Source organism: Myxocyprinus asiaticus, chromosome 29 (genome assembly GCF_019703515.2).
Source record: "Myxocyprinus asiaticus isolate MX2 ecotype Aquarium Trade chromosome 29, UBuf_Myxa_2, whole genome shotgun sequence".
Taxonomy (NCBI): domain Eukaryota; kingdom Metazoa; phylum Chordata; class Actinopteri; order Cypriniformes; family Catostomidae; genus Myxocyprinus; species Myxocyprinus asiaticus.
This window is the reverse complement of record NC_059372.1, coordinates 12429234-12442685: the sequence shown is the minus strand read 5'-3', so window position 1 is coordinate 12442685 and position 13452 is coordinate 12429234. Positions and strand designations below refer to the sequence as shown.

The 13452-nt window shown below is 39.2% G+C and overlaps 2 protein-coding genes across 5 annotated transcripts in view; one reads left to right on the top strand and one right to left on the bottom strand.

Moving 5' to 3' along the window:
- The window catches only part of LOC127419917 (carbohydrate sulfotransferase 11-like), a 43096-nt gene extending 37307 nt beyond the window's left edge, over nt 1–5789 (top strand). Inside the window, exon 3 of the mRNA XM_051661737.1 lies at nt 2789–5789. Within this exon, the coding sequence (XP_051517697.1) occupies nt 2789–3634 (846 nt within the window). The 3' untranslated portion in view covers nt 3635–5789. The remainder of the gene's footprint in view (nt 1–2788) is intronic.
- An 81-nt stretch (nt 5790–5870) lies between these two features.
- LOC127419909 (solute carrier family 41 member 3-like) overlaps nt 5871–13452 on the bottom strand; it is a 42345-nt gene continuing 34763 nt past the window's right edge. For all 4 annotated transcript variants that reach the window (XM_051661725.1, XM_051661727.1, XM_051661726.1 and 1 more), the window contains 3 exons: nt 11326–11460; nt 11037–11185; nt 5871–7493 (listed from right to left, as the gene is read on the bottom strand). In XM_051661725.1, coding sequence (XP_051517685.1) covers nt 7320–7493; nt 11037–11185; nt 11326–11460 — 458 coding nt within the window. In that variant the 3' untranslated portion in view covers nt 5871–7319. The remainder of the gene's footprint in view (nt 7494–11036; nt 11186–11325; nt 11461–13452) is intronic.

Sequence of the window (13452 nt, the reverse complement as noted above, 5' to 3'; positions counted from 1 at the left end):
ATTATCATAGCCATCTGTTGATCATCCCTCAGGCAAAACGTTACTCTTGCATAGTTGCCACGTGCCTCATGGTTTGACACGAACTTCCCTCAAACAGAGCAACCGTCTTATCGCATAATGTCACACAAATACATGTGCCTGCATGTACTGCAGTTTCCATAACTGCACAGTTGTCAAAGCCTATATTTGTTTCTCAGCCACAAGTTCCAGTAGATTTCAGTTTCAACCACCCAAAAAAAGATTATCTGGACAAGAAGGTCTGGGTTCTGCTGTTTGGTGTAGGGATGGGCATTTTGGTCATTTTGTCGTCTTGAGTTCACAACGGATGCATTTACAGAGTACTAAAGTATTTTTACACTGTTTTTTTAAATTGTTGTTCTACAACCCCAATTCCGAAAAAGTTGGGACAGTATGAAAAATGCTAATAAAAAATCACCCTTTGCTATATTGAAAGCACTACAACTACACATTATATGATGTTTTATCTTGTGAATTTCATTTTTTTTTTTTTTTTTTTTAAATGTACAGTAATTTCAAGTCAGATGATTGCAACATGCTCCAAAAAAGTTGGGACAGTCGAGTGTTTTCCACTGCGAAACATCATTTGTTCTAATAACACTTATTAAGCATTTGTGCACTGAAGACACAAGTTTGTAAAGTTTAGAAAGTGGAATTTTCCCCCATTCATCCATTATGTAAGTCTTTAGCTGCATAATTGTACGGGGACTTTGTTGCCGTATGGTGTGCTTCATAATGTGCTACACATTCTCAATTGGAGATGGTCAGGACTGCAGGCAGGCCAATCTAGCATCCACACTCTCTGCTTACACAGCCATGCACTTGTAATCCGGGCAGTATGTGGTTTGAAGTTGTCCTGCTGTAAAATGCAGGGACGTCCCTGGAAAAGACGGTGCTGGATGGCAGTATTTGTTGCTCCAAAGTTTGTACATATCTGTCTGCATTCATGGTGTTCTCACAGATGTGCGAGTTACCCATGCCATGGGCACTGACACACCCCTGGTCCATACAGACACTGGCTTTTGGACCTGATGCTAATAACAGCTTGGATGGTCCTTTTCCTCTTTGGCCCGGGTAACACAGTTCCACTGTTCTACTTTCCATCTAAGATGAGACCGAGACCAGAGAAGTTGGCAGCGCTTCTGGACAGTGTTGATGTAGGGCTTCTGCTTTGCATAGTGAAGTCTTAATTTGCATATGTGGATGCAGTGGCAAATGGTGTTGACTAACAAAGGTTTACTAAAGTTATCCCAAGCCCATGTTCATGATATCCATTACAGATGAATGAAATATTTAAAGACGGTGATGTCTGAGGGATCAGAAATCACGTGCATTCAGAAATGGTTTTCGTCTTGCCCTTTACGCACTGAGATTTGACCAGATTCCTTGAATCTTTTAACTATGTTGTGCACTGTAGAGGGTGAAAACACCCAATCCTTCCAGTTTGTCTTTGGGGAACATTGATCTCAAAGTGCTGGATTATTTACTGAAGCATCACTTGGCAAATAGACAAGTCTAGAACGATCCTTGCTCTTGAAGGACTAGGCTGTTTTTGGAGGCTCCTTGTATACTGTGACATGATTGCTTCACCTGTTTAACATCTCCTGTTTCACATTGCCTTGTTTTAACTCGTTAAATTGTTTTAGTTCTAAATTGCCCTTGTCTCAACTTTTTTGGAGTGTGTTGCATTCAATTAATTTGGAATTACTGTACATTTTCAAAAAACAATGGAATCCACAAGGAAAAAAAATCATAATATGTAGTTTGTGTTTTCAATATAGCAAAGGGTAAATATAATTTACAAATTACTCATTTTTGTTTTTTATTAACATTTTTTATACTGATGCTTTTTCAGCATCTCGTGCCATGATCATACTTTAAAGATTTTGTCAAATTCAAATTAAGGCACAGTCACACATACCTTTGCATAGTGAAATTCCGCAGGCGAAATGCAGTCATCTCAATGGGAATCTGTGCAATCGTGAGTTTCACACGATGGACTTCCGGTGGCGAAGAATTTCTCCTCGTGGATTTCACTTAGAGTTCAAGTTTGATGATTTGTTTGCGTTGACCAATGGGCGGTTGCATGGTTTGGCAGTGACCTCTGTCTGGGCTGTGCTTTGTACACAGCTACACTGAATATTCACAATGGACAAGGATATCATTTTAGAATATTCACAAATGGACAAGGTTATAAAGTGCAGCATTGAAAAGAGGCTGCTTGACAATTATATTTTTGTTGGTTTCACACACGCTCAATATCCGCCCACGCCATCTTTAACTGCTGTATTTCACAGTGCGAAGGTATGTGACTGTGCCTTTTTAGTTCTGTTTTTTAAATTAGTTCTTTCCTTTAAATAGTGCCTTAAAAATCACTTATAAAAATGTCTCAAGACCCCTCCATTTATGTTCCATTGGGGAACTTTGCTCTGTCTACCAGTATTTGAACGGAAGAATGCGTCCGTTTTGATAACGCAAATTGCTGTCTAATGAATTGGGTCGCAAGGTAAAAAAAATAAGCTGTAAACAAATTCTAAATTAAATATTAGACCACTTTTTGACACATTTGTGTGTAGTTGTTTTCATGCTCAAACATTCTTGTGAGTACCCAGGTACCTGTGCCCATCCCTGTTTTGTTTTTTATTCCATTGCATAATGCACTGGACTGTCATTCAAGGCAAGAACTGTTCAATGCTTGATATGTTCTTTAACCTCCCCATCTTCACTTTCTTTTTCCTATACCACTTCTTCCTGTCCTTATATCCTCCAGCTGGAGCAGTCTGCAGTGCAGGCCACTCTACAGGGCCGTCGCGAACTCCTGGAGGAAACTTGTCGCACGCATACTCGTAAAAGACGTGTACTCAGCCCGGAGGATCTCCGACACCTCATAGTGGACGATAAACACAAGTTGCTGTACTGCTATGTCCCCAAAGTGGCATGCACCAACTGGAAGCGTGTGATGATGGTACTAACGGGTGATGGTCGCTATCGCGAACCACTAGCTATTCCAGCCAACGAGGCTCACGTGGCGGGCAACCTACATTCACTCTCGGAGTATTCCACGGCCGAGATCAACAAGCGCCTACGCACGTACTTAAAGTTTATCTTTGTTCGCGAGCCCTTTGAGAGACTAGTTTCTGCCTACCGGAACAAGTTCACACGTAGCTACAACACAGCGTTCCATAAACGCTACGGAACCAAAATCATCCGCAGGCATCGGGAGGACCCCCAACCCGAGGCAATAGAAAAAGGCAACGATGTCTCTTTTGAGGAGTTCGTGTATTATTTAGTAGACCCCCAGACTCAGAGAGAAGAACCTTTTAATGAGCACTGGGAGAGGGTTCACTCGCTTTGCCACCCTTGTTTGATCCATTATGATGTGGTGGGCAAATACGAGACTCTAGAGCAGGATTCACGCTATATTCTAAAGCTAGCAGATGCTGACGGAGAGGTCAAATTTCCAGCCACCTCCAAGAGCACCAGAACCACAGGAGACATGGCTGCCAAGTTCTTCGACAACATCAGTCCGTTTTACCAGAAGAAACTCTTTAACCTCTACCGAATGGACTTCTTACTGTTTAACTACTCTGTGCCGGCATACTTGAAGTTGAGATGAGGGTTTGCACAACATGTTTCAACTGATTCTAAGTCTTCGTCTTCAATCTGCACATGGATTTGAGTCTTGTGTGCACTGACGATTAAATTTCACTCTTGTGTCTGGATTTGAGTGAACTGCCTGAGGGAACCAGTAGAGGATGAACCTTGAATGTGGTGTCACCCTCACTCCCTTGAGGCGAAATTCAGCACTGTGAAGAGATTACCGCTGGCAGGGGTGTTACATCCCATGAAAGTTCATGAAATACTGGCTGTTATTCCTTTGGCTTCGGTAAATAAAGACCAAGCTCCAAGTATGTGCCTTTGTACTTATAAACGTAGATAAGTGAAGCAGGATTCTTCATCAACAGACAAATGCTATTTATGGTATTATGTAGCATATTTATTGTGAATATTGCTTTTGAACTTGATCCAGCAAAGCCTTGACATTAATCTTGATGATGAAATTCCTTAAGGAACATAATGTGGCTGGTCTCAAAGCTTCCTTTCTAACATTTCGGGATATGATTTCAGACCGTAACCCTTTGCAAGTCACCAGGACTATGATCTACTTTCACAATTACATCTCTCATCAACACTGCAATGGTGTTTTCCTCCACCGAAAATGGAGACAATCGAAAACACTCTCTAGTAACATGTACTTTGGAAAATTATGTTAGGAAGTGGAAAACGTATGTGTGGACAAGGCCCAAGCCAAAAGGTTACAAACCATCAACTGTGATTTTGAGAAGATAAAACCTTTGAAGATATGCAGTGGCCAAAGTATACTTCGTTTTTTTGTGTGCCGGTACATCTCACGCAAATGTAATCGTCAGCACAGTTTGCGCAGATTGTCCGCATGCAGCATGTTTTTTCTAGACATTCCACATCTTTGCACATCATCAGCACATGTGCCTGCCTTTTGACTAGGCTAAAATAGTACCACAAAGCCATCAAAGTGCGCATGCGTTGAACAAGTCTGTATGGGCTTAAGGTCAAAAGAGTATACATTGAAAGGCTTAGTGCTCAACCCATGTGCGAGACAGAACGGCAAACATAAAGACGAAGTATACTCTAGCTTTAAGCGATTCAAACTAAGGGATGAAGGTAGGCTGCTCTTTTAGTTATGAACTGGACTGGACTGTCAGCCTTGGCCAGTTTACCAACTCTGAAATGAAATGTTGTTCTCACAGAGTCACCTCTTTATTTAGCATGCATCGGGCTTGGGTAAACAGTGCATAGCTGTGGTTGGGGAAAGGTAGACACTCATCAGTGCTCCTCTTGTTGAGTTATGGATGCAGGGTGAGGTGCAAACTACCCACTGGGCATTGCAGGTCAAACACCAGCAGAATCTTGGAGGAATCACTCGTCTTACGAATCTGTAATAAGGGTTTAAGTGCAATAAATGTTTCTAATGAGGTACCTGTATCTGTAGACTTATGCTTTGTAGTAGCTTAACCATAGTTTTAATCAGTCCCTTAGAACTCTTATAGTTTTTTTTTTTTTTTTTTTTTTTTTAGTTTATTGAAAGTCATGCATCCAACCCTTTGTGTACAAGTGCACTACATTACAGTTTAAAAGTCCAACTATAATTGGATCGTTCACAGAAACTTTAACGTGTTCCTGTGGTTTTTAGCAGTTGAAATTACCCTTAATAATTTATTTATTTTTGTCCACGGCAAAGACTTGAGATTAATTTTTACGGTTGAAATTATGAATTTTTTTGAGAAAGGGTGAGGTGGTAGTATCTGACTAATATCTGGCAGACATACATCCCTTGCCTTGGGCTGCATTGCTAGCCTGATGCACAGTGGGTACCTTGTGTGCAACATTGCGTAACAAATCTTCTGGTGTTCTGTTGGAAAATGTTTTAATCTAGCCAACTTGTTACAATATTGAGCTGGCACATACATCTTCCAGCAACTCATTATGAATTTAAAATGAGCACAAGGAGTCACCTGTAAATCTAGTTTATGGTTGGTTTATAATATGTTTTAACAGGCAATATCTTATCATCTAAAGAGAAACTTAAAAATTGCATCTAGATTTTGAAGGTGCAGAGTTCCCCATGTTTTTGTCCTGGCAAAATGCCATTACTTTGATTATTCTGTCTTTGAAACTTTGAATGTATTTAGCAGGCTAATACATATGTTTGAGGAAATGTGAGATTTAAGAAAGCCATAGAACAACCAATTACATTCATTACTTCAAGGAACAAATCACCCCCCACCCCACCCCCAAAAATATCAAACTCAAAAGAATGTTGTTACTTTAATTGCACCAAAGAAAGCTAGAGCAGTTTCTAGATTTTCAATGAATAATTATTTAAATTTTGATCTGTTTCTCATCCAAACCTATTAAATGATATCGGAAAAACTATAGTACATGAGTTGTAAGGACATTTTTCAATTGATGCATTTGATGACAGATTTTTCATTTTTTAGGGTGCATTATTCCTTTTATTTTTATATTAAAGTGTATATAAAATACATATAATTTTTAATATTTTTATCTTTTTTTAAATTTTATATATATATATATATACACAGTACTGTACAAATGTTTTAGTTACTTGTGAAAAATGTTGCATAGTGAGGATGTCTTCAAAAAATAATGCCATAAATAGTTTTCATTTATCAATTAACATCATACAAAGTCCAGTAAACATAAAGCTAAATCAATATTTGGTGTGACCACCTTTGCCTTTAAAACAGCACCAATTCTCCTAGTTATACCTGGACACAGTTTTTCTTGGTTGTTGGCAGATAGGATGTTCCAAGCTTCTTGGAGAATTCACCACAGTTCTTCTATCTGTTTAGGCTGTCTCAATTGCTGCTGTCTCTGTATGTAATCTCAAACTGACTCGATGTTCTGTAGGGGCAATGCCATCTCTTGCAGAGTGCCGTTCTTCTATTCTAATCTTTTCTATTTGCAAAAGTAATGTTTGCGAGTCTAAAATTTATTTTTCCTATTGACGCACTAAAGCTGAAGATATAAATAATCATCTTATGACAAATGTTTTTGTGAAACACCTTATGTGCCTAAGACTTTTGCACAGTACTGTATATTATGGTTATTTTGTCTTTATTTAAAATATGGTATTTCAGAAAAAGAACCATTGCAAATGCAAAATATTAGAACCTTAGAGGCACACTGACCACAGCATCTAAATAAACCATATTTTCATAATCCAGTAGAAATGTCGAGCGGTAATAATGACCTAATATGCATATACTAACACAAAGGAATGACCTCCAACAAAGTTTTGTGACTTTACCATGTACATTAAAATAGATCCTAATTTTAAGAGATACTTCAAAACAATTAAAAATCCTTCAGGGTCCTTACATCTTGTAAACTTCAAATTCAATGTATACATAGCACATAAAAAATCAGATTGACCATTTGTGGTCAGTAATCATGTGAAATATGTATGAAAGCAGCATTGTGGCAACTGGACAACACACCTAGAGCTCATGTAAAACTGTATACAGACTGTCAGGTAGTAGTCCATACCTGTCATTAATCAAAACTGTATCTTTCCATTCAACCCATCCTGTTATTACATAGGAAAGGTGGCTTATATTCTGTCCAAACCAAGCTCAGCTTCCCTTAGACAAGTTTGCATCTCTAAAGCCACTGCAGCCAGCCTGGGCGGCAGAGGCTCCAGAGATATAGCTGGGAGTGGGTGGAGGAGGCCTGGCATCTTACAGGCCAAGCCCCTTCACTGACATGACCAGATGGAAACACAGGGCCAGGAACCCCGTGCCTAACAGGTCACCCAGTGCAGTCAGGTATGGGATGGAGAAGTTATCAGGGTCCAGTCCTTTCCTCCACACCAAACGCACAATCAAGTCAGCCGTATAAATAAGGATCCCGACCTGTGAGGGAAAACTCATGATTAAAAACAAATTATTTTACATGCAAAAAATATTTGGGCTCTCAATATTTGGGTTGTTTTTCTCCCCAATTTGGAATGCCCAATTCCCAATGCGCTCTAAGCCCTCGTGGTGGCATAGTGACTCGCCTCAATCCGGGTGGCGGAGGACGAATCTCAGTTGCCTCTGCGTCTGAGACAGTCAATCCACGCATCTTATCACGTGGCTTGTTGAGCGTGTTACCGCGGAGACATAGCATGTGTGGAGGCTTCACTCTATTCTCCACAGCATCCACGCACAACTCGCCAAGCACCCCACCGAGAGCGAGAACAACATTATAGCGACCACAAGGAGGTTACCCCATGTGACTCTACCCTCCCTAGCAACCGGGCCAATTTTGTTGCTTAGGAGTCCTGGCTTGAGTCACTCAGCATGCCCTGGATTTGAACTCGCGACTCCAGGGGTGTTAGTCAGCGTCATTACTCACTGAGCTACCCAGGCCCCCAAAAAGCAGCCTTTTAATGTTTAGTAATTGGTTTAGCAAGGCCAAATTGCGATTTTTAAATTTGAATTCAATCAATCGTGCAGCATTAATGGATATCATACCGATGTCTCAGAAGTCAAAGTCTGCTGGTTTCAAAGCATTTTTAATGGTTTCCCTTACCATGTAGCCTATGGGTAAGTGTTGCATTCACAACTGTCACATATGTTTATGGCTGTTTTTCCACATTAACGTGAGATTGAGAATGAATAAAAATGAAATATTACATGTTCTTAGGAGTGCCAACCCTTTTACATATTGTGGCTATTATTATTTGTGGATTTTGCATTAAAATTCCCCGAGTTCTTCATCAGTTTTTCATATCAGCGTTTTCATGCTTATAAACGATATGCCCATGGTTTTAATTTGGTCAAATATTGTCCGACAAATATCGTCAGCCGATACATCGGTGCATTCCTAGTTTTAAGCTATGAAGTGGTTTTGACAATCTTGCAAACAGTTAGCATTGCATAATTTAGCATTCAAGTAAAGCTTTAACTTATTAATACTGAAAATCGCTTGTGTAGAGATGTCACATTTTAGGACTGAAAAACATGGATGTAGTTTCACACATACGTACAAATTTAAGTAATAGTAGGAGGTAAAACGAATCGTGTTATTAACGTCTAAGCATAATTTTTTCGGTTAGCAATTTTTTCAAGAATCCCCAAAGACTGCCTATTTAAAAATGTATATATATATATAAAAAAAAAAATAGAATAAAATAAACATCCTCAATAATTGCTGACAAAGTGACAAAATTGTTTCAACTTTTTTACGTCTTGAAGGTAATATGTACGTTTATGTCAAGTCATATTTAAAAAATAGACCCCAATTTAATATATTTAATTGTATTTAGATCCACATTAATTATTTAAGTCATACTGCAGAACAATTTCTAAATTTGACTTGAAATTTACTTGGAAAAACTCCATTTGAATTGATAATTTTATTTTTATATGAATAATCTTTTTTTTCTGTCCAGACAAGCAATGAAAATCTTAATATTGGCCTTTTTTTTTTTTTTTTTTTTTTTTTTGTAAATGAAAAAATATATATATTTATACAGTGCATCCGGAAAGTATTCATAGCGCTTCACTTTGTCAACATTTTGTTATGTTACAGCCTTATTCCAAAATGGATTAAATTCATTATTTTCCTCAAAATTCTACAAACAATACCCCATAATGTCAATGTGAAAGAAGTTTGTTTGAAATCTTTGCAAATTTATTAAAAATAAAAAACGAAACAAATCACATGTACATAAGTACTCACAGCCTTTGCTCAATACTTTGTTGAAGCACCTTTGGCACCAATTACAGCCTCAAGTCTTTTTGAGTATGATGCTACAAGCTTGGCACACCTATTTTTGGGCAGTTTCTCCTATTCTTCTTTGCAGGACCTCTCAAGCTCCATCAGGTTGGATGGGGAGCGTCGGTGCACAGCCATTTTCAGATCTCTCCAGAGATGTTCAATCGGGTTCAAGTCTGGTCTCTGGCTGGGCCACTCAAGGACATTCACAGAGTTGTCCCGGAGCCACTCCTTTGTTATCTTGGCTGTGTGCTTAGGGTCGTTGTCCTGTTGGAAGACGAACCTTCGCCCCAGTCTGAGGTCCAGAGCACTCTGGAGCAGGTTTTCATCAAGGATGTCTCTGTACATTGCTGCATTCATCTTTCCCTCGATCCTGACTAATCTCCCAGTTCCTGCCGCTGAAAAACATCCCCACAGCATGATGCTGCCACCACCATGCTTCACTGTAGGGATGGTATTGGCCAGGTGATGAGCGGTGCCTGGTTTCCTCCAGACATGATGCTTGCCATTCAGGCCAATGAGTTCAATCTTTATTTCTCATGGTCTGAGAGTCCTTCAGGTGCCTTTTGGCAAATTCCAGGCGGGCTGTCATGTGCCTTTTACTGAGGAGTGGCTTCCGTCTGGCCACTCTACCATACAGGCCTGATTGGTGGAGTGCTGCAGAGATGGTTGTTCTTCTGGAAGGTTCTCCTCTGTCCACAGAGAAATGCTGAAGCTCTGTCAGAGTGATCATCGGGTTCTTGGTCACCTCCCTGACTAAGGCCCTTCTCCCCCGATCGCTCAGTTTGGCCGGGCGGCCAGCTCTAGGAAGAGTCCTGGTGGTTCCAAACTTCTTCCATTTACGGATGATGGAGGCCACTGTGCCCATTGGGACCTTCAATGCTGCAGAAATTTTTCTGTACCCTTCCCCAGATCTGTGCCTCGATACAATCCTGTCTCGGAGGTCTACATACAATTCCTTGGACTTCATGGCTTGGTTTGTGCTCTGACATGCACTGTTAACAGTGGGACCTTATATAGACAGGTGTGTGCCTTTCCAAATCATGTCCAATCAACTGAATTTACCACAGGTGGACTCCAAGTTGTAGAAACATCTCAAGGATGATCAGTGGAAACAGGATGCACCTGAGCTCAATTTTGAGTGTCATGGCAAAGGCTGTGAATGCTTATGTACATGTTATCTTTTTTATTTATTTATTTATTTATTTTTTTAATAAATGTGCAAATATTTCAAACAAACTTCTTTCACATTGTCATTATGGGGTATTGTTTGTAGAATTTTGAGGAAAATAATGAATTTAATCCATTTTGTAATAAGGCTGTAACATGACAAAATGTGGAAAAAGTGAAGCGCTGTGAATACTTTCCGGATGCACTGTATATATTGGCCTTTTTTTTGTTTTGTTTTTTTTAAATGGGAAAAAAAAAAAAATATTGACCTTTTTCTTTTTTTGAAGTAAATGGAAAAATAATATAGACTTTTTTCTTTGATTACACTACAGTTAAATTTGTCAACTGCCTATTTGTCCTTGGCAAATGGAGCTACTATGTGAAACAATCAGTGTGAATATGTACATAACAGTGCTTGTTTCACATTTTCCCATGTAAACAGCTCATGTTGAGTCAGTATATATTTAAACTTGGTGCTGGGTTAGAATCAAAGTTAACTATTTTTCAAAAAACGTAGGACTCACCTGAAGTAGAGCAGCGCCCAGGTAGCAGCAGGTAAAGGCTGGCGTGATGGCAGTGTGACCACCTTGTAGCATATTAATGGCAAAGAGAAACAACAGGTGACCCGGTACCACCAGGAGGAACAGCACCCGGGCTGACTTGGAGTTCACTCCTGGAGAAAAACAACACAGGTGAAAGGGCCTCATTTAATTATATGACTGAGAATGATCAAAATTAGGGACTTTATCTCAAGGACCCAAAGGAGTGAGAGAATTCATGTTAGGCACACAAATAGATTAGAAGTGACCTCACCAGAGGAGAAGAATGTGACACAGGGATTGGGCCAGTGCTGTCTCATCTTATAGGGCAGCACTCCAGGGACACTCCAGAAATGAAGGTAGGTGGAGATCCGACTCGCCTGGATGGCCACCAGATTTCCCCCCACACCTGAAAATAAAGAGGAAAGAATGTTAGAGCTTTCCAATCACTACACCATTACAATTCTCATATTCACTCATTTCAGAAAAAAATGGAACGTATAAACTATTCATGTCAATGGCATGCGTCTAGGTAGGAGAATATGCACACTGACATAAATGTATATTTTTCAGCACATTTCGCCACCATCAAAGTATTATGTGTGCAATTAATAGCCTTTCCACACTTCAGCTTGAGCGTATAATGTGAAAATGCCAAATGACAGTTTTGTATTACAGCAGGAGGGCATTCCTTCACATGAATATCGAACCAGTTAATGAGATATCAAATTAGTCTTCCTGAATCACTGCCACCTTGTGTTCCTCATTAAGAGCAGTTTGTCTGGGACTAAGCTGGAAAAATAGTCTGCATTGTTCCAGATCCAGACAAATAGCCATAGAAGACGTCATAGGAGTTTACTGCAGAGAAATCAGTTACTGCACTCTTGGGTGATTCTCACAAAACCTGTCAAAAAATGTCCTGATCCTATTTTATTCCAAAATTAAAAGTAACAAATAAGAAATTAGATTTTGGATATAGAAAATGACATTATTTTCATGACAATTATGCACCCCCAATTTTCATTATTGCAACATGGTAAAAGATGGTCATTATGATATTCTTATTATCAGAACGTGACAAAATTAAACATTTAAAATGTATACATCATAATAGCACTCGCTTAGTACTGCTTTCCATTTTCACTAATTTCAATGAAAATAAAAATTGTACAACAGAATTTTTTTTACTGTAATACAGTAAAAAAAAGACTGTTATGGTAATGAGCATTATAGGTGGTTTAATCCATGTCTTCTGAAGCGATCTAATCCGTTTTGGGTGAGAACAGACCAAAATATAACTCCTTTTTCACTGTACATCTTGCCATTGCAGTCTCTAGGCACAATCGTGATTTCCAGCTTGATTACACTTCCTAGTGCTTGACCATGCGCAGAGCGCTAGATGGCGCTAGGAAGTGTAATCAAGCTTGAAATCATGATCACCAAGGAGACTGCTGATGTCAAGATTTATAGTGAAAAAGGAGTTATATTTTGGTCTGTTCTCAACCAAAACCAATTGGATCCTTTCAGAAAACATGGATTAAACCACTCAAGTCGTACGGATTACTTTTATGCTGCCTTTATGTGCTTTTTGGAGCTTCAACGTTTTGGCCACCATTCACGTGCATTGTATGGACCTACAGAGCAGACATATTCTTCTAAAAATCTTTGTGTTCTGCAGAACAAGGAAAACCGTACACATCTGGGATGGCATGCAGGTGAGTAAATGATGATTTACTATTGCTTTAAGTGTCCTGAAAATAATGTCACAATGCAAAAATATCTTAATGTAGGCTTACTTATCCTAAATGTAGGCTTCATTTTAATTGAATTTAATATTGTTTGCATTGATTTAGGGTTAAATATGACATTTAACTGACAGGTTTCATGAGAATCACCCCTTTATTACTGGATTAAACAGTTTATACAAACTTTTACGCACTCGATTCCCATTTGGAAGCATGCAATTTCTGGCAACATATTCTTGCGTCGGATTGAGCCATCGTTTGAGAGGGACAGAACACTGGTAGTGCACATGTGCAGCTGGATAGGAATGGGACCAGAGAGAGGAAATCAAAAACAGATTGCAGAAGATCACAAATCACCACAAGTGATATTTTACGTGAAACCAACAAACTCTGCCATTGACAGCCTCAATTGGGGTTTTTAAGTCTATTACTTATACTCCCATCAAAATACTCTAATTATTTAATGTACAATAGAAAGTCGCAAACAAAGAACCAGTGCCCTGATTTATTGGGACGATTTGGAATGAAAAAGGTTTCATTTTGGCAGCAGAGTCAGATCGCCGTCCTAAGTTAACAAGCTGAGCAGTAACTCAAAACACGGAGTATGAGATATGTGATCTATTTTAATGTGATTAGAAGTTGGAGAGAGAAAGGCT